Consider the following 20,885-nt stretch of genomic DNA (forward strand, 5'->3'; position numbering starts at 1 on the left):
GAAGGTGCTTGGTGATAGTGTTTGCTTGTGCCACAAACGCACAGCACTCGGCTAACCCTGTCTGGAGCTGAGACTCAACATCCTGATTTAGGCAACGTCCACAATGGTGCAACTGGCGATCAGGTCATACAAATCTTAGGCTGCGACGTAGGCCACACGAAGACTGTATATTTGTGCTTGTGACTCTGTGTACATGACTGTGCCTCTAACTCTACCTGTGACTCTGTGTCTGTGCCTCTGTGTCTGAGACCCAGTGCCTCTGACTCTGTGACTCCGCGCTCTGACGCTGCCCCCGTGCCTCTCTCCGCAGGATGGATCAGGAGTTCTACCGCAGGCACAGCATGTCGGAGCTGAAGGACGAGGGCGGCTCCAGTAAGACGCTGTCGGCCGCCGCCCGCCGCTCCTTCTTCCGCCGGAAGCACAAGCACAAGCGCAGCGGCTCCAAGGACGGCAAGGACCTGCTGGCGCTCGACGCCGTCAGCACCGACTCCATCCCGCTCCTGGACGGTAAGCCTTTCCTATCGCACCGACTCCATCCCGCTCCTGGACGGTAAGCCTCTCCTATCGCACCGATTCCATTCCGCTCCTGAAGCCTCTCCTATCGCACCGATTCCATTCCGCTCCTGAAGCCTCTCCTATCGCACCGACTCCATCCCGCTCCTGAAGCCTCTCCAATCACACCGACTCCATTCCGCTCCTGAAGCCTCTCCAATCACACCGACTCCATTCCGCTCCTGAAGCGTCTCCTATCACACCGACTCATTCAGTTAAAGTGGCGGAATGGCGAGAAGGTTACAGTGAGCTGATGCGTTTGTGTCTCGCTGCCCTATGATTGGACTTTCCACAGTTACCAGACTGGAAAGCTCCTGCTGCCTCTGTGAAAGATCTTGGCCTGAAATCGTCTTTATGGGCCTCTGTTTGCATTGGCGTCTCAAACGTGTCAGTCAAAAGTTTCCTGTTGTGCGGTTGGTTGCAGACTGTGTGAGCCTGGCCTATCAGAGAGTGCAGAAGGTGGAGTGCTCCGCCCCCAGGCCGGTCCTGGTTCTGGGTCCACTGGTGGACGCGGTCAAGGACATGCTGGTGAAGGAGTCTCCGGGGAAGTTCTGCCGATGTCTCCTCGGTGAGATTCCCCTCCTGAGCAAACACAGGGATTCTATTTTCTTTTTTCTGGCAGTCAAAGGATTTGATTATTTGCACATTTATGAATTATGCATTTTGTTGAATGTATTTGAAATGAGTGGTTGTGTGAGTTCAGAGAGGTGTTATTTCTGCGAGCGAAATCTCGAAGGCCCGTTCTCTGGCCCACTGGCTGAGCAGGACATGTTGAAATGTGATTTGGGAAATATAATAAAGTTTTCGCAGAGTGTCTTTGTGGAAGCTAATGTGTGTGTCCTCTGGGTTTGAATTTCAGAAGTGATGAAGGCCTCTCAGCAGGCGATTGAGCGCGGGGTGAAGGACTGCCTCTTCATCGACTACAAGAGGAGGAGCGGCCATTTCGACGTGACCACTGTGGCTTCAATTAAGGAAATAACAGAGAAGGTACACTCTGGCTTTCCACATCACCTTCACTACTCCTGTTTTTAATACTTTTTATAGGCAAGGGAAGGAAAAGTAAGGCTTATTCGTGTGTTAAGAGTACTCATTCACTTGGCCTTATTAGTATGGAAAGAGTACTCATTCTCTTGGCCTTATTAGTATGGAAAGAGTACTCATTCACTTGAACTGACATGTGGCTAAGAAAGTTTTGAAGTGAACCCTGTTGGAAATAAGTCCGCTTTAAATGTCATTTTAAGAATGTTCAAACTGTTATATTCTGTCAAAATGCCAGACCCCTTTGCAGTTAATTTCAGATGTGTGCGTTTTGGGGACACTCTGTGTGTGCTGTCACTCATTGCTCATTGACAGCGTGCTGGACACTGTGCTGTCGTTCTCTCTCATAGGACTGTCACTGTTTGCTTGACATTGCCCCTCACGCCATCGAAAGGCTTCACAGCGTTCACATTTACCCAATCGTCATTTTCATTCGCTACAAAAACGCAAAGCAGATAAAGTAAGTGGCCGCACTCCTTCTACAAAGACATTTGTTTCTGTAAGATGTCTTTTGCGTTTTAAGTGTGTTATTAACTGGCATATGAAAGCTTTCATGCATCATTGCACTGATTTTTTTCCCCCTCCATGCTAATGGAATTTTTTTTTTTTTTTGCTTTGCCAGTTTATGAAATTTTTATTTGTAAATCATTAACACATTATTTTTCCAAAACATCCCCCTTGAGAAAATCCATGTTTTTAAATGGAAATCGATTGACTCTAAAAGGAAGTTGAAAACCAAGATGGTAATGTGGATACCCAAGAACTTAAATTAAATGGTAACGTCTTCTGAGTGGCTATCGATCTGTCTCCAACCCGAAACTTTCTAGTTCCGAATTTATTTTGGACATTTAGGGAGATAACATTTTTTAAAAGTAAAAAGTATGAATAGTTCTACTGAAGCATCAAGCATGAGTGAATATAGCAGATTTTTAAAAAAACAACTTTTGTACTGTCAATTACTGGAACTGCGGCTGTAGCCTTAAACGACGTCCTCGCCAAGTTAATATCTGCTAAGGAAATACATTGTATTACAAATTTGGCAGCTGCTAAAATTTGGCATTGAAACGGGCCTAGAGGAATTGAGGTTTATCCAGTTATCCCCTCTTAGTCTCCCAAACTAATGAAAACAGTGAAACAAATCCGTTTTCCCTCCAAACACTTGAACGCAGTGCTCGTTCTGGAAAGCGCTCGTAGCTGTAGAGTGCTCTCTGCAGTGGTATCCGTTATAAAGCTCGGGCGGGAAAAAACACTGCCGCGCGCACATATCCGCTCCCCAGCCGCCGCGAACAGCATTAATTAAAAAGCAGAATCGGAATGAAATTCCACCACCCGTCTTCAGCCTTTACGGGATAATTGCGATTTAGCCGAAGGTAAACGCGAAGAGCTCCCGTTCTGACACTTTTCATCCGGGCGGGTGAAAAGATAACCGCGGCTAACTGAAAGCAGCTAATTGAAAGCCGCTCTGTCGCCCGAGACGTGCACGCCCTGCGCGTGATTGGTACTAAGCCCGGCTCATGTTCAGCTGAGTGCCGGCCACGCCCCTCTCGCCCTCGCGCTCCCGTGCGTGGGAGACTCGCGCCCCCAGGTCTCCGTTCCGTTTCACTAAAGAGAATCATGGCGTCACCACAGCTCCCAACTCTGTCCAGCTCTCTGAGTAATAATAATAATAACGACAATAACGGATGGTCATAGACAGCCATAAAATATTGATTCTGTTGAATTTATTAAATACTACATACGTGGTTTTTAAATCAATTATGTATTGCATTTCGATGGCGCCTTTGTAGCATTTTAAGGACGCGTGAATTAGTATGGTTGGCCACTGCGGTGAACCCTTAGCAATGCTAATCACCCAACAGTCACCGCTCATATCCGCTAAAGAGAGCATCCCACAAGCATGCGGTTCCACACCGCCAAAGGTCTTTTTTTAACCTTTCATTTTTCCATTTTTGTTTTTATTATGGATGGAGTGCTTTGGCTCTAGTGTCTGGGAGTGATTTATGTTCTGTGGAGTGCATGCTTCTGTGCAGTAGTACGTGTTGCTGTGCGAAGCTGTGCTGGGGTCGCAGAATGGAAAAGTGTTGGTAATTACGCAGTTTCACCGTAAGCTCCGCTCTGATCTGATCTGATCTTCTTTTCCCGCCAAACAGGGAACAGAAAGACCCCGTGTTCCTGCGGGATAAAGTTTCTCAAAAACATTCCAAGGAGCAATTTGAGATTGCACAGAAAACAGAAACGGAATACAGCAAATTCTTCACAGGTCGGATTTTTAAACATCCTTTTTACACACGCTTTACTGTGTGCATGCGGTGTCTGTATGTACTGTAATAAAGCAGTGCTGAGCTTCTTGGCACTTTATTTATTATTTATTAATTCATATTTTTTAAACCCTTTCCCAGGTATTGTCCAAGGCGGGAGTTTGTCCTACATTTGCACTCAGATTGTGACCATTGTTGATCAGGAGCAGAGTAAAGTCCTGTGGATTCCGGATGGATCGCCCTAGACCTGAACCCCGAACCCCGAACCCTGAACCCTGCAGCCTTGTGTCTGTGTACAAATAAAAACACTAAAACCTTAACTAAATGAAGGGGTACAATACACTGAACATACTCAAACCATGATCACTTTATTTACTGCGCTCGATATAACCTGTAACACAAAGCTTAAGTTCCACTTCTCTGCAGCGGTAGATATTCCTATAGCACTGACGTTTTCCTGTCTCTGGTTCTGTTCTTCCCCCCCACCTCCTTCCAGAGCGTATGACTTTGTTAGTGATGCTGCATTTGAAACACTCGTTTACAAAAACAGAATATTTTCAGAGTATTTTTACGTAACGCTTACTTGAATGTGTACTTTTCCCGTAGTGTCCCACCCGCACCCCGTCCCCGGCCCCGTCCCCACAGTCCGTCACCCCAAATAAAACTTTGTCATAGGGATGGAGCTGATGCATGTGCGTGAAGAGTTTACTGGCCACATGGAAGTGCCTTTTCAAACTGAGCGTGTGACAACAGGGTTATCTTGGGGGTTGGGATTAACAGAATAACGTAAAACCGTTCAGTTCAATCCTTTACAGGACAGACCACTGTGTTTTATTAATCTCTGTTTCTGTTTCTATCCACTTAATGTCTAATTAACTAATAACTGGGTCGTGGACCCAGTAAAGTGTAGCAGTTGGTAGTCAGCTCTTAGCAACGATTAGCATGTTTTTTTCTGTTATGTTTTTATTTGTTTGTTTTGTCTCTTTTAATGTATCTATTTAAAAAACATCATCCTGGTGCAATTTTGCATGACTCTAAAACTTTTCCTCGTTTAATCTGTGTTAGTGTTATAGATTTTTTTTTATTATTTAAGTGGGTTTTTTTTAATTCAAGTATGAGGCACAGTAAGTTAAATGTATAAATGGTGATTCAGTCGGTCTTCAATGCAATGCCCCCACCCCTGTATGTGGTGCCAAACTCCAGTATCTCCATTTGTTTTGCTTTTGTTTTGCACTTGTAAATCTGTGTGCCATTCTCACAGAGTTGCATTTAGATATCGGATAATTTTGTATCATGTTCTAGGTACTATAGTTGTACTGTACAAGCAAGTGTACATTTGAGTATATCACAACTGTTCCTAACATTTCATTATTGCCAGGCATACAATGGCCTTTTTGTTTTTACCTTTATTGGAGAAAGTAGATGCTCCTTGTTTGAAAAAGGGATGTGTTCTTGCACAGTTTTTCCAAGAAAAATATGTCCTAAAGTTTGACTTATTGGGTTAAAAAATTAAGAACCTTGTAATTAAAAGTAAATTTAATGTCAAACTGTGGCAGGATTGCTAGCGTCAGATTTTTCATGTGAGGGACGAAGCTTTTCCTAGGCCTGGCTGGATTGACAGGATATACGTGAAACAGACAGGTACTGTTCTGATTGGGATTTTCTTTATTAAAAATATGATTTGTATCAAATGTTAAGAAATTAATGAGAATAAAAGTCATTTTTCTGTACCACAAAACCTGGTTTAGGTATTTGTCTGTTTATTATTAATTTACTAAATCTCTTAGACCTCTCTTCCACTGCACCCGTAGAACACCAGCCTTCCTCTCACTGACGCCCAACAAGCCTCACCTTCTTCATCCTAGATCCTGTTATTTTACAAAGGGACGAAAACCTTGGTCTGCAGTAAATTCTGTCAGTGCATATGTGAATATGTACACACCTCTGTGCTCTCACAACCTTCAACAGCCTGTTTACTGCAGCAGGTAAAGATAAAATAAGTTGGACATTACTGTCAGGGCAGTAATGTTATTATTCTATATAATCTTATTGTTCTATATAATTATGATGAGTTATGATACACATCCACGTGGTGGTTTCATTTTTATTTTTTTCTTGAGACCTTTTCTGCTTTTTATAAAAGTGTCATTTGGATTTTTAAAAATTAAGCATGTTATACATATAACATCCACTAGAAGGAGTAAAGAGCCTAGTTGTTTTGTCAGTCCATCCCCAGCTCATCGACATTAAATATCATTAGGGAAATATGAAGTATTAAGATGATGGTGATGTAAGGATCATTCCTGTTAATTGTTCCATGTGAAATCGTACTTCCTTATGTGTTTATGGTCCATACCTAATGAATCCACATGAACAGTAAAATCATGGGAGATTTAGGAATCAATTTCCTTTCATCCCAGGCTCAATGCAATCCCTCCAAATAGGAATCATCTCCTTGCGTTTTGTTCCATATTTAATTGATTTTTCATATCTAATAAAAGTATAATTATCATTATTAATATTCACAGCATGTGACTGAATTACAATTAACATTTGCAGGCCAAGTGCTCCATCACTTACAGACCACCTGGTCTTGGTGACCTTCACACTACAACCAGGTCCAAGATGATTCGCACAGTTTCAAGGCTTAAAAGAATGGAACAGACACGTATTCTAAAAGCTGAGTGAATTTCAGATAACTGTATATAGCCTAGTTTCCAAAGTCTTTAATACAACCTCGAAGATTGCCAATTCTTATGTCTGAACCATAAAGGCTTAAATGTCGGTATAACTTTTCCTCATCTCTATGACAACCTTTGTGTGAGCATTCTAAACGAGCTCATTGTCCTGCGCGGCAGATCCGAGGCATGCGCGCGCTCATTAGCTCCAGGGGTCAATTTCATATTGGAACAGATGACGGCCCACCGGCAGGGCATTCCAAAAATTGCTGTGAAGTAGCAGGGCCAATTGCCTGGGGTTGGAATACACGGGGTGCTGGAGTGGATAGGCCACTAATGAAACAAATGTATTGCCATGAGTGGTACACACGTCGCCCCTTTCAAAGATCCCTGTTGTTTCCCGTAATTGGTACAATTATTTGTCAGAGTAAAATGTCCAACGAAAAATTAGTAAATCGTATTGCACCTTGTAAGTATCACATCCGTGTTTTTTCCCCCCAGTGATAATCCAAACGGCCATATCGGCGAATTGGCAATCCTGTTTCGGAATAAAAACAACCCAATTAGATTTATTTAACCTATCGTGTAAACCATATCATATGGCACAATTCTCGTTTTTAATAATAATTAGACTCGTTTTATTTTGCGTAATTACGCGCACAGCTGATATAACATTCTAACTGTGGTTTAGGACCGCCTTCAGTTCTAGTTCAATTTAGACTCAAACTTGCAGCTACTCAACAGGTTCCCAGTTTCTGTGCACAATCCCCGTTTCCTGCCTTTGGGTGGTGGGTGTTGACAGCCTGTTTCTTTTGCCTGTTTTCGTTGGCTGCGTCGGGAATAGCCCCACCGATATCACGTATTTTCCCCGAAAATAAGAAAAACATCTTCAGCACTTACGCTTTAAAATGAAAGGAAATATAGCAGGATTATTTCCTTTCAGAAAACACAACGTGCTAACGCATTGTTTACATGCCATTAAAAAACTGGAATTGTTTGGGGCGGCGGGGGAGGAGGAGGGGGGCGGGTGTTGAGCGGATTGTTTCATTATTAAAACCCCCATAAAAAGTGGGACGGTCGTCTTTTATTTTGTATTCTAGTCACTGAGACATGCTGTTAAAGTAGGCAGGAAAATATTTAATCCAGCCATATATGACGTTGTACTGGAACTTTGGCTGATTAAAAAGAGGAATACGGATAAAAAGCGACGCGTCATTTAATAATTATAAAAGTAAAAAGTAATGTAGTAATGCGCCCGCATAATCTGGATGCAATAACATACGAACAGATAGCGGTTCATTGGAATAAACAGATCCGCGCCGAATGCCCATTTTGCAGATAGGCTCCGCCTTCCTACCTGTAAATCTCCATGGCTATCTTTTGAGCAGATCTGACAGCCTCTATCAGCTGGCCGCTGTGGACGGGCAGACGGGACTGAACAGGAGCGCGCGACATTGACCAAAATAACAGTTATCGTTCCGGGGAATAAAAACAAAGCGCCTTATTTCCACCCGATGTGTCAAGAAAGCGGCGAACGCCCGATAGCGCGAGAGGTCTTCGCAGCTGAAAACCCTTTAGGTTATCGACAAGGTGGAGTTCGTGAGAGATAAATCGATTGCCGTTGCCTGACTGTGTGTCTCCCAGATGGAAGAAAGCTAGCTCGCCCAGTGGCTTCGGTTTAGTGTCTTTTGTCAACATTCAAACGCGACAGCAGCAGCCGCGGCTGCGAAATGAAGAGATCTCACAAATGGAATTGTACCTGAAGGTTTTGAAAATGCCTGATTTGACCTAAAATTAATTCCTACGGGCGTCGTTGTAGTGCGAGTTTTAATGCGTTTTGCTGTGGGCAACAGACTAGCTGTTCGGGCTTTGAAGTCAACCTCGCCAGTGCGTCACAGATTTTTTAGAAGCGATCGATCCGTATCGAAGAAAACGGGTTAAATATTATTGAAGGGAGGATATTTGAAGCAATATGGCTGATGCGTGGGGTAGGCGGCGCTGGCCGGAGCTCGCCGAAGCCTCTGGATTCTAGCTAAGGCAAATGGAAACATTTCAGAAGCTATCGGCAGCAGTATAATGAATAGTAATATCAATAATAACAGAAATCCGGAGCCGTCGTCTATATTTATATCTAAGATGGACGTGATCATCCCGTTCTCGCCCGACGTGCCCTGTGACAGCAGTGGCCAGCGCATGTGGTGGGCATTTCTGGCCTCGTCCATGGTCACTTTCTTCGGGGGTCTTTTCATTATTCTTCTCTGGAGAACTCTCAAATACCTGTGGACTGTGTGCTGCCACTGCAACATCAAAAGCAAGGTAATTTCTTTTGTTGTTTTTTTTTTTTTTTTAATAATCAATTTATGTTTTTTACACGATGAAATAATGCTACACTGCCACGTTATTTGTACGGGTGTTTAACTACAGCCCACGATCATTTCATAATTTTCTTGGCTACCACTCTGATATTGGATAGGCCCTCCTTGGATTCCTTTTCTACATAAACTGAATTAACAGGTCATGTTGGCACGTCGTTTTCAACGAGTCACCCTTCCATTTAAAGTAATCTCCCTGCCCAATCTCACGGTTTTTGCTCAGGAAAACACTGAATTAACACTGGCCAGGTTACAACATTCGCATTTGTTGATCATAATTATAACACAGACCATTTAAAATGATATTATAAAGTCATAGCTATATGAAATATTTGAAAACTAATAGGGTGGATTTGCAGTCTTTCGTGTGTGGCTATGGAGACTGAAGCAGCTGCTTCTGATTTTTAAATAGAGGTGCTTGTTTGCTTCTGACTTTGAATCTGCTGGAAAGCCCAACCTGTTGAGGACGGCGGTGATCTCCGCTGCCTGCGTCCGTGCACAGGCCTTATTGTGTATCCTGCCGTCTGCATCCGTACATTTCGTATTGTAGGCCAACATGTTGATGATGTAGATTCCTATTCATGAAAATTACTTCGGATTGTAAATATATTGGGTTACCGGACAAAAAAAAAAAAGGGAAAAAGATGTGAAGCATTTTCATTTGAGGTTATCAGAGGATTCGGTGTTATTGTAATCTGTCTACTGATCTTAACTGCGCACACTAAAGTCATTTCATATAGGGTGCTGTCATCCGTTGGTTACACACTCTAATTGGTGTGGTCTTGTTTTAAGTCAGATTTGTGCATCGTAGCTCTCTGTGTCTTGCACTATATTTTCCGTGGGAAGTTATGTGCTTGTTTTGTGTGAGATCTCTCATCAGATGTAGAATTAAGTCCTATCGTGCTCCCCCAGCGCGGCTCTTGGCTTTCCGGTGTTCTGCTCGAATGGCGTTCACTTCCATACGTCTTTTCCTGTCAGCTTGCTCCTTTCACACAAATGGAAATGAAAAGTGTATCGGTGACTCGCCTTGTTCGCACGGGGGGACTTAGTGCTACCATTACTGTCAATCTGAAACTGTTCAATGTCGCGCCAGATTCTCCGGCGACTGTCTTGAGAAGCGCACGTGCATAAGTGGTGAGATGTTAAGCGTTTCTCGGAGCTGGGTACTGTAGTTAAAACGAAAGGGCTTGGCCTCGACACACCTGTGATCTCCTGTGCTTCATTACCTAATTTAATTCTCAGGTTGAATGAGGTGCGTTTTTAACTAACTGAGCCGAACTGGTGTTGAATCCTGAATCCTAAAATTAGCATTTTGATTTTCTGATTACAGCACACTGCACGCTAATGTTCTCTTTTTAATCATTGCATTCTAAACAATATGTATGGATTAGAATATTTTCTCTGGACAGGAGTGTGTCTTGAATGAAATTATGGTAACAGTTCAAGATAAATGCACTGTTTTTGTCTCTAACATTAACTTTTGTTTTATTTATTTTTCACTTGTTAGCCCAACATTTGTTGCAAAATGGATCCTGGCAGCTGAATGATAAAGCAGTAGTTCTATGAATTTTTTTTACTGGTTTGTTGACTGGGAGGTACAGCAGACATGCTACCCAGGCCCCTCTATCAACACGGGGTCTGTCAACAAGACGAGCTGCTTTCTGGCCTCATACCCCAAAGTCCTTGTGTTACATGAGAGGCCGCTTCAGTCCCTAAAACACCAGTGTGTGTAGATACGTATGTACAGAATGCTAGCTTACAGACCAGCAGTGTAGATACGTATGTACAGAATGCTAGCTTACAGACCAGCATGTAAATATCCTTCTTCTTTGGTGTTGGGGAACATGGGGCTCGTGTGGAATGGTGTGTTCTGATGGTCAGCATTTCAGACCTGCGTACTCTCTCTCTGTCTCTCTCTATCTCTCTCTCTCTCTGTCTCTCTGTGCTGTTATTTCTCCTGAGCTGCGCTTTGGTTTATCAGCTTCTGAACTTGTTTGTATATGTCCTGGCGTTGGTTCTTTCAAGAGACAAATAAGAGGCTTGGAGCAGGAGGAGGAGGAGGAGGAGGAGGAGGAGGAGGGATTTGGTGCAGCTCGGCACGCTGCCTCCTTCATCAGGCCGAGCGCTGCTCCTGTTTGTCTCCATCGCCGTCCCCGACGGGCTCATTTCTGGTGACCAGGCCCCCAAACGAGCCTTGCGTGCTGCTAAAACTGGCTCTAAAAATCTAAGGCCGTCTTGTGCAGACCCGAATCGGCCGTGGGGTTCACACCTGGGCGTGGCTCGGTTTTCAGGTTATTCAGGACATTCCAAATTAGAAATTACGTTCAGTCTCATGCCATTAAAAAAAAAAAAAAAAAAAGAATTCCAATTTTTAGGTGAAGGTTTAATATACCCATAATTGTGAGCAGTAATATTGCTAATTCACTGATTGTGAGCAGTCAAGTTGCTAATTCACCCATAATTGTGAGCAGTAATGTTGCTAATTCACCCATAATTGTGAGCAATAATGTTGCTGACGATGTGTAGTTTTGGGATTTGTCTCATTCATATATCATTTCTTCCCCCAGTTCAGCAAAGTCTGTTTCTCTCTGAACGTATTGATATTCAAGTCATTACACTTCAATGCAACAACAAATTGCACTCCATTTTACTGGTGCTTTGCCTTTGATTCCTGCTAGAAAAAAAAAGCCAACTGGGAATCTTGAATCAATCCGCTCGGCTTTGTAATGCAGTTTATTACCGCATAACAACTTAAAGCGAGCATGGCCTTTAAGCAAGGCCTTTCATTCCTGCGTGACGCAGAATAAAACGAACGAGGAGGCGACTCCAGTTGAAATAGTTTGTTCAGTTGGGGATAAGCCGCCTGGCTGTGGGGGTGAAGTCCAGCCTCGTTGGCGATGCGCTGAGATTAAAGAGGGGTCTTGGGTGTGCCCGTACAGTGTGACGGGGGGGGGGGGGGAGGGTCTTGCTGAAGGGGGTGTATCGCAGGCTGGTGCCCCCCCCATGTTTGGCGTGGGGCCAGCGTGACGGGCGCAGGCCTGGCCGGGGGCTCATGTCCACCCCTCAGCTGTTGCTCTCATTAACAGGGCCCCCAGCTGCAGGCGGCCCCGTGCGGCGTGCCGTCCACACAGGAGGGGCGGCGGCCGGGCTCCTTATACGAGGCCTGCGCTGGGGGGGGGGTCTGGGTGGACACGCCGGGCATCAGGCCGGGGGGGTGGGGGGTGGGGGGTGGGGGTAATTGACATGCTCGTTTGCTGGAGTGCGCTTTCAAAGGCCTTTCTGCCTCTTATTGCGGGTGCTGTGGTGACACTGATCGAGCCTCTCGACTCATGCACGCCCACCTAATCTGTTTCTGAAATGGGAAACCTATTACATATGGGACTGACCTGCACAGTAAGTCAATATATGTTCTACAAGCCATATATTACTGTGTGTGTATTGTATTACACAGCACACATTACAGAAGGCTGCAGCTATATTAAATCTTGAATCCTGAATAACTTTGTTATGGACTCTCTGGCTACTGACTAGTCTCCTTCACAGACGGAAGACGCCGTATCTGACATTTTCAGATCTGGGTAACTCAACGACCCCCCAGTTCCTCCTGCAAGCCCAGAGCAGAGCTAGCAGTAGAACCAGGACGCTAATGGAGCTAGCAGTAGAACCGGGACGCTAATGGAGCTAGCTGTAGAACCGGGATGCTAATGGAGCTAGCTGTAGAACCGGGATGCTAATGGAGCTAGCTGTAGAACCGGGATGCTAATGGAGCTAGCTGTAGAACCGGGACGCTAATGGAGCTAGCAGTAGAACCGGACCTCTAATGGAGCTAGCAGTAGAACTGGACCTCTAATGGAGCTAGCTGTAGAACTGGGACGCTAATGGAGCTAGCGTCTTTCTGACGGCTCATCCGTGTGAATCCGCGAGCAGAGATGGATGCGGCTCTGGTGGTTTCACCTTCGGAGAGCGCAGAGTTAAGTGGCTGTTATGGGAGGTAATGGCGATGTGTTTAGTGGTGGGGGGGCCGCGGGCGGGCCGCGGGGGGGGGAGGGGGGCGGGGTGCTGCAGAGGACGTCCCTCTAACCTTCAGGGCTCTTCTGCACCATGGCGATGCTCGTCTGTCGCCGCGACGACGCTCTGTCCGGCACGTCTTTGTCTCGCTGCTGCTGTCTGTCAGCCGATTGGTCGCTCGGCGCAAAGCACGTCCGCCAAAGCGAGCCGGGGGGTCTGGGGGCTCCAGGACACCGTGCTGTGGACAGAATGCTTTTGGCTCTAATTCTGTAAACACATTGATGTACAGGTGCATACACACACACATGTATGCACACGCATGTACACACACACACGCGTGTCCACAGATGCAAGAACATTGTGTATGACTGCAGTCTTCTGTTGTTACTTTCGTCATCAATTATTAACACATTTTTAAGTAGCGCCATGTATCCCAATTAAGAGGCGAGGCAATGTTGGGGGTATCAAACATGCACCGTGTGTCTGAGGAGGTTTTAACCCTGTAGTGCTGTGGGTCCTACGCAGACATTTTCCATGAGAAATACACACAGTTTACCAGAGATGCCACTAATCATCTGGAGTCTTTCTCATTTAGAGACAAGACGAGCAATTTTATGAATGTCATTTTTCATTCAATCACTTCCATAATATGATGCACTTCAGTTTAGATGAAACATTCACACACAAAGCTTTGTTATGAAGTGTCAGAACAAATGATTTACAGTACCTGAAGAATGGCTGCCAGTCCTGGATAATGTATGGGCACATCTCCTTCCATATGTCACTGCCATTCTGCAATTATTACTTTGTGTCTGGTTTTACACAAATTGACAGTGAAATTTCTCTGTACATATTTGGCCGTAAGGAGTTGTTTGGGGAATTCCTGCTAACAGACTGAGGATGAATTGCTAAAGAAAACCACGGCCTTTAAATGGGTCGATGAACAGAGGAGGCCCTCTTTTGTTCTGAAGCGCCTGCGTTCAGATAAATCAAGGTGTGCAGAAGTGTCTTTACTTCTCACTCACACAGGACAGCCAGTCCTGCGGGTTTATGACGTGTGTCTTGATGTTAAATTGATGAGGATGTGATTTTCGATGTAAAGGTGTTTCCAATTAATGTCCCAGTTTGTCAGATGTGCCGTCACAGCGCAATTGATTTTCAATAATTTATATGTGGCGCGTATTATATATAGAAGTGATATTTTCAGATTGGTATTTCTTAATAATGCATCACAGTGGTTTGATCTGTTGTGTGACCTCACTTATAATGACTGGAGAGAAGGGATGTGGTTTTAGACGGGAGAAATTCTCTCTGCCGGAAATCATCGCACAAATGTCAGTCTGCATCCATCTTCTGAAATGTGTGCGATTAGAATGATCCATTCAGGTTTGTATGGATTAATTTGCTGAACTGACATCTTTAGCTTTGGTACCTTACAGAGGTTATCCATATATGCAGCTGGTCATTCAACCACATTGGGCTGTGCACCTTGTTACATGCAGGTGCTTGAACTGTCTCTCTCTTCACCTGTGCTCCACTTTAACGAGCTGCTGATTACCTGATTGGCTTCACCTGCCGGTGGCCCCACAATAGGCCTGCTGCAGCTGAAGAACAGGAGAGGCTTTTGAGGAGCAGTTTTGTGGCTGGACTGTTCACTTTGATGCAGGCTTGTGGTTTTGCAACAGGGTGCAACAGTAGCCTGGAACTGAACCAGTGAACCGAGCTTCCCTTGATACAGTAGATACAGTAGTGCATGTGCAGTGATGATTTTTATACTGGTGTCACTCGAGAGAGAGACAGAGAGTGCACCCACCCCAACACAAAAATAAATAATTGAACACCTTCACTCTTACCCCTCATGGGTTCCCGGCAAAAACAATAAACTAAGACAAACTAAAGTAATAAAGAACGCAAAACTTGGCGACAGCTTTTCAGCTCGCCGCTGGGATCCGCTGGGATCCGCTGGGATCCGCTGGGATCCGCTGGGATCCGCTGGTCACCTTGGCGTTGGCGTGTGCTGCGTCTCGTCATTTGACAGCGTTAATCGCGCGGGCTGCAGCTAGCTGTAGCTGAGCGCTAACGCTACCGTTCAGAACCACGGAGAGCTCACGCAAGCCCGCCGTTGCTAGCTCTATCGGCAGCGTTAGTTACGACCCTTCGCTCTGCCTCGTCGGCACTCTCTGCAGCAGAGTGGTCAGTGTGCAGTCAGGCCTGACGGGGTGTAAACTGCTGGTTCAGCAGCCCTGTGGGTCCTGGGCAGGTCACAGGTGGATGTGTGCTGAAGTGCTCCGGGTAAAAACATGGATGCAGGAGCCCTTCTGTGGAGCCCAGATCCTGACATCGGTGCCACCTGAGGCGTGTTCCCCACTCTCCTGTAAAGATAGTGAGAGGCAGAAGTCGTTATCTCACTTTGAAGTACAATAAAAGGCTCTAAAAATGCAATTATTTCTTCTTCTTATTATTATAGGGAGGCTTGAGGCAGGACTCTGGATGTCATGCTTTATTGATTTTGATGCACAGCTGTGCATGCCCAGTCTGTCTGTTGGCTATTTTTTCAATATTACTTCTATGTTATAGTGTTTTGTGTTGTGTTTAAGGTACATGTGCCGGTTAGTTTTGGTTATCCTTGTCCGATATAAATAAAGATAACACCCAGAATATGACCCATTGAAAAGGACAATTAATTGCACAATATGAGCCTTTTGAGTCACAAAGGCAGAGCCGCTTTAAGTCATAATGGGAATCGGAATGAATTAAATATTGCGCCAAACTATCATTGTAATATATGTTTTTAGCAGACATAATTTTCCTGGGCCAATTACTCTTAGGTGCTTTTTATCAATTTAGACCGCTAGATGTTTGAGGAACCCGTTTCATTTGAAGCTCAAAGCCACAGCTTCCTGGTTAATTCTAATTCCATGACCGTGACAGCACACTGATTAATGAACACTGATGGGTAATGAACTCATGGGAGGCGGGACGGGGTGATTCAGTGATCTCCTTCTCTTCCCTTCCTGCACGATGCCAAAAAATGACCCTTTCTTCTCCGATTGGCACGGAACAGGAAATGAAATGCAGTCTGAAATGCACGCGGCGACGACATGAAAGCTTAAACCGCGTCTCTGTAGGCTCCGGGTTTGCTGAATTACAAAGGGCTCGCCTTTCTGTGGATCTGAGATAAAAACAACAGCGGAGGAAGGCAGTTTGCATTTTCATCAATGGCGAATTGGGGGCAATTTTAGATAAGTGCGGACATATCCAAGACACTTGGAGGGCATTTATGTCAATCATAAAGGCTGGAATAAACCCGGTATTCTGTGTGTGGGCGGGCGTCCGTGCCTGCGTGTCTTCCAATGAACAGAATCAATGTAATGGTAGAAAACGTAGCCTTTTACGCGCATAAACTTACGTGTATTGTGTGCGCAAGCTGACATGTTTTGCGAGGTATGGCCTTGCATTTTAAACATGCTAAAGGATCACGTGTGAAAACCCCACAGTCACGACATCAGTGTGAGCCTCTGGGCGAGAATGGCACAGCTGTTCTGCTCCGCACGGTCTCCACTGAGCTCATTTCAGCGCGATCTGAGCTGGCGCGCGCGACAGGATGATGGCTCGCCTGTCAGTCACGTCTCCCGGCAGTAATGCCCTCAATCGCAGACCTTCAGATATCCTTCAAAACTCCGACGCTAACGGAAAAGGCGCGACTGAGACGAATCGGCGTTTATATTCGGACTTTTTTTTATTTAAATTAAAGCTGGTACCCCTTTAAGAACTCACTCAGTGTCTCCAGTAGGCCTATCCATAAATGGAGAACGATGAGGCGGGTCCAGGTCGGGGGACCTTGTCGTCTCTTTCGCCTCTGTGGAAACGGGGTTAGGGTTCAGAACTGTTTTAGCCCTCGGGAGAAATGAGCGCAGCGAAACAGCGGTGTTTTCCCCGCACGCGATCCTTACGCTCCTGGAACCAGCTGAGGAGCTGCAGCCTACAGCTGTTGTGGAGTTGCACTTACAAAAGCGATTTGTTTACACCGGTGATGCTTGCAATCCGTCAAGTCAAAATAAGTTGCGATATAATAATAATAATAATTATTATTATTACCATCTGCAAGGTTTTCTACTATTACATTGATTTTTATCCTTGCATGCTGACACGGTAAATTATTTTTCTTGAGTTACCTTTAGAGAGAGGTTGGTACTTGTTAAATAACTGAATACATTCTCAAAAAGGTCTCCTGTCTGCAGATGGTCGATAATGATTATTGTAATTTAATAATAGCGGTTTCTGTTTCGCCAGAGCGGTTTCTATTCCGCCAGAGCGGTTTCTGTTCCGCCAGCGCGGTTTCTGTTCCGCCGGAGTGGTTTCTGTTCAGCCGGAGTGGTTTCTGTTCCGCTGGAGCGGTTTCTGTTCCACCGGAGCGGTTTCTGTTCGGCCGGAGCGGTTTCTTTTCGGCCGAAGCGGTTTCTGTTCCACCGGAGCGGTTTCTGTTCCACCGGAGCGGTTTCTGTTCCGCCGGAGCGGTTTCTGTTCCACCGGAGCGGTTTCTGTTCCACCGGAGTGGTTTCTGTTCCGCCGGAGCGGTTTCTGTTCGGCCGGAGCGGTTTCTGTTCCACCGGAGCGGTTTCTGTTCCACCGGAGCGGTTTCTGTTCCACCGGAGTGGTTTCTGTTCCGCCGGAGCGGTTTCTGTTCGGTCGGAGCGGTTTCTGTTCCGCCGGAGCGGTTTCTGTTCCGCAGGAGCGGTTTCTGTTCCCCTCATTCTGTCGTCGCTCCCTTTTCCGCTGCCTCGTTGTGACAGAGTGCTCCAGCCCCGCTCGTCACCTGGAAGCTTAGCTCTTCACCTTCGCCGTCAGCAGCGAGCCAAGCCCTGTCAATCAAGCCCCTGAGTCGCGCCCTCGCTGTCAGTCACCGTGAGCGTTATAGATCGCTGTGGCAGGACGGGGGTTTCCTGCGCACTGTCGGGGGGGGGGGGGGGGGGGGGGTTTACTATGCAGGGTGAGGCTTTGTCAGTGCAGTTATTTACAGGATGAACTGTAACAGTAGGTAAGGATAGTTGTTGCGAGCAAACAAACTCTAGAAAGGACTTAAAAACTTTTAGGAAATGTTTTTTTCCCCCCAGTCTGCTTTTGCAGTTGGAATTGAATCACCATAGAATGGCTATTTTGGATGAGAAAATATGGATAGGGTATTTGTTTTTCTGCAGGAACATTAAATTTGGTTCTTGCATTGGCAAGTGTGTGTAGTCTCTGCAGAGCAAATGCAATAGTGTTTGATCCAAAAAACTGTAATCGACACATTGGGAGCACAATAATAAGTAAAAATTGATGTTCAACACTGAAAACAAAACACAAAATACTGAATGCTAGGTTGTACGAAAATGTCTCCTCCACACCAAATCACCCAGAGGACCCAATCAGTCCGTAAATGTTTTTATTGAATGCATAATGAGCATGAAGTCCTCTGTTAAATACTGTCAAAAATTCCAGTTCTGAGCAAGTTAGGCTGGAGGCACGGGGGATATTGAAAATGCGTGACAACATAAAGCTTATTGTATTTCAGGCTTGAACATACATCCAGTATTAGATGGGGGGAACTTTCTAGACTCGTAGCAAAGCTCTCTTTAGCCAGCCCAGTCTCGACCACGTACAGGAATCAGCCAGTGCAGCCTGGGGTTCTGTCCTCTGTGGCTCTGTCTGAGCTGTGATCTCATCTGTCTGTGACCCTCTGAGCTCATATCAGAAGGGCTGACTGTCTGCTCTCCTTTAAAGTAAAAATAAGAATTTCTGTGACACTGCGTTAAAAATTCCATCTCGTTATGGTGTGTGTGCTTGTGCGTGTATCTTAGGTGAACAGGGGGATTATGGGTGTATGTTCATGTACTGCAAGAGTCAAATCTGAACAGTGCTAACTGTGCTATGAACGTCAGTTGAGCATTTGTTTCGTCTTTTGATGTAAATTCTGCCAGAGAACTTATCTAAACTTGTAGAGTGAAAGTCACTTTATTCCACAAGTTAATGAAAACACTGCGTACGTGCGTGCGTGCGTGCGTGCGTGCGTGCGTGCGTGCGTGCGTGCGTGCGTGCGTGCGTGCGTGTGTGATGAAACGGAGACATCCAAGATGAAGATGTACTGCCCGGGGAATAATCACACATGAATAATTAATTGGTCAATACAATACTGTGATTTGTTATCTGGATATAGATACATCTGTCTGCATAATTTATGTGTGTAGTTTTTACAAGACCGTTTTGCATTTTGGGCTTGTATTTTTAAACAAATAGCTAAAAATACTTTGGGGGTGTCCAGTTGCACATGCTGGCTGTGGGTGAATTCGGAGAGTGATTTTGCTGATGGAGAACTCCCTCTGTGTCCATACGGACCAAGCTTGGGGAATTTCTCCTGTAAGTGGATGTATAATATTTTCATTGGACCTCATGTGTCCCTGGTGTTGGTCGGAGGGTTGGTGTATTGCAGCCAGTCGCTTGCTAGCAGCTCATAGGCGCGGTTGTGTTTGGTGTTGTGCTCACCTCAGCCTCAACTCAACTCTATGGCTCAGTGGCATTAAGCAGGATTTAAAGAAGCACAGTTTTTCAAATGAGCCACTTTATTTAATAATACTTGAGACTCTCATATGCCTCCATTAAATACTCCCAAATAGCTGATTAAACCCGTGTTTTGCTTTCTTGAGTATATGCCTGAGGGTCTTGTTATAAAAATTTTTTAAAAAAAAGGAAAATCTGCAGTTCCCCTATTAAAATGCATGTCTGATTGGTGCTGTCTAGTCTGGAAAGATGTCACATTTTACATCACATTTAGTCTCAGCAGCAGTAAACAACAGCTGCAAAGATACAGAATCTTGATTAAGAAAAAAAAACCCAACACGCATGTGCTCTGTGGCAGTGTCTCCTGCGAGAAGCACTTTATTTTTTCCTCTCTAGCCATCCTTACTTCTGTAGAGTTGCATTTTCATTACCTTCCTCGGGTGTTATTATCTGGCGTGTGGTCAAGATTGAAAGGAGGCTATTTGGATTGGATTTGAAGCGTTTTAATTTTAATATTTTTGGTTGATATTAGCACATTCATTCAAAAAAGCAGCTGTGAGGGACATTTCAGTGGCTCTTCTCCAACGGGCTTAATGAGTGACGGAAGTAAGAAAGAAAAATGTGCCAGACGGGCGACCTGGATGCTGTGTCACTGAGGGGAGGGAGTGTGCTCTGAGCAGATTCACGAGCTTCTGTGTGTTTTGTGCGGTTAGCGCTGTGGCACCTGATTGGCCGCGGAGGAGTTTTTCATCTCTTGCCTACTCGTCACACAGGGTTAGGGTTAGGGTTGAAGGCACGTTTCCCAGGTTAATGAGGTAGGCAAAAAAGAAGAAAAGTGATCACTGTTCCATTTTATCCAGGATAAATAATGGGAGAAACAAGTTGTACAACAAATCAGCCACCACCTTGACAACCATGGGAGGGAAACTGGACCAAATGTCTTGATGTGAACAGATTTGCAGTTATGGATAAGCATGCACACACACACACACACACACAAATGAAAATCTGTGACACTGGTCTTTAATAACACTTCCTATACTACAGTGTCCCCATACAACACTTCCTATGCTACAGTGTCTCCATTACTGCTGAGAAGCTGAAGTAAATTCGCGAGTTCATGAAGTTCATTTAGTGTTCTCCCAAAGCAAATGCGTGGAGTCAACAGCGTACGGGCGGAAGATGTTTCCAACTTCACTGCAGTGCACTTGTCTGAAGCTGCTGTTGTGAACTGTGAGGATGAGGTGATGATGACTTGCTCTTATCAAGTAGTTTTCAGCCAAGGAGCTCAAAGTGCTTTGGGCTGAAGAGGGGGAACTCATCTCCTCTCCTGCCCGTATGCAGAGCAGACTCACCTTGGTTACGCTCAGAGGCTGCTTTTACACCAGAATGGCGCTTCCACATCGGTTGATGTGTAGGAAATGTTTATTACCTAATTTGAT

General features: G+C 45.2%; 2 protein-coding genes across 27 annotated transcripts in view; both read left to right on the forward strand.

Moving 5' to 3' along the window:
* dlg5a (discs, large homolog 5a (Drosophila)) overlaps window positions 1-5,586 on the forward strand; it is a 49,277-nt gene extending 43,691 nt beyond the window's left edge. For all 3 annotated transcript variants that reach the window (XM_035405239.1, XM_035405241.1, XM_035405242.1), the window contains 6 exons: window positions 311-507; window positions 977-1,120; window positions 1,412-1,539; window positions 1,941-2,050; window positions 3,741-3,850; window positions 3,990-5,586. In XM_035405239.1, the coding sequence (XP_035261130.1) occupies window positions 311-507; window positions 977-1,120; window positions 1,412-1,539; window positions 1,941-2,050; window positions 3,741-3,850; window positions 3,990-4,093 (793 nt within the window). In that variant the 3' untranslated portion in view covers window positions 4,094-5,586. The remainder of the gene's footprint in view (window positions 1-310; window positions 508-976; window positions 1,121-1,411; window positions 1,540-1,940; window positions 2,051-3,740; window positions 3,851-3,989) is intronic.
* Window positions 5,587-7,625: 2,039 nt separating this feature from the next.
* Window positions 7,626-20,885, forward strand: part of LOC118219574 (calcium-activated potassium channel subunit alpha-1) — a 172,936-nt gene continuing 159,676 nt past the window's right edge. For 7 of the 24 annotated variants that reach the window (XM_035402834.1, XM_035402835.1, XM_035402839.1 and 4 more), the window contains exon 1: window positions 7,628-8,842. In XM_035402834.1, coding sequence (XP_035258725.1) covers window positions 8,603-8,842 — 240 coding nt within the window. In that variant the 5' untranslated portion in view covers window positions 7,628-8,602. Of the gene's footprint in view, window positions 8,843-20,885 lie in introns of all 24 variants that reach the window. The other 17 variants (XM_035402830.1, XM_035402827.1, XM_035402831.1 and 14 more) reach the window with 5 other exon arrangements.

The sequence above is a fragment of the Anguilla anguilla genome, chromosome 2 (assembly GCF_013347855.1).
Source record: "Anguilla anguilla isolate fAngAng1 chromosome 2, fAngAng1.pri, whole genome shotgun sequence".
Taxonomy (NCBI): domain Eukaryota; kingdom Metazoa; phylum Chordata; class Actinopteri; order Anguilliformes; family Anguillidae; genus Anguilla; species Anguilla anguilla.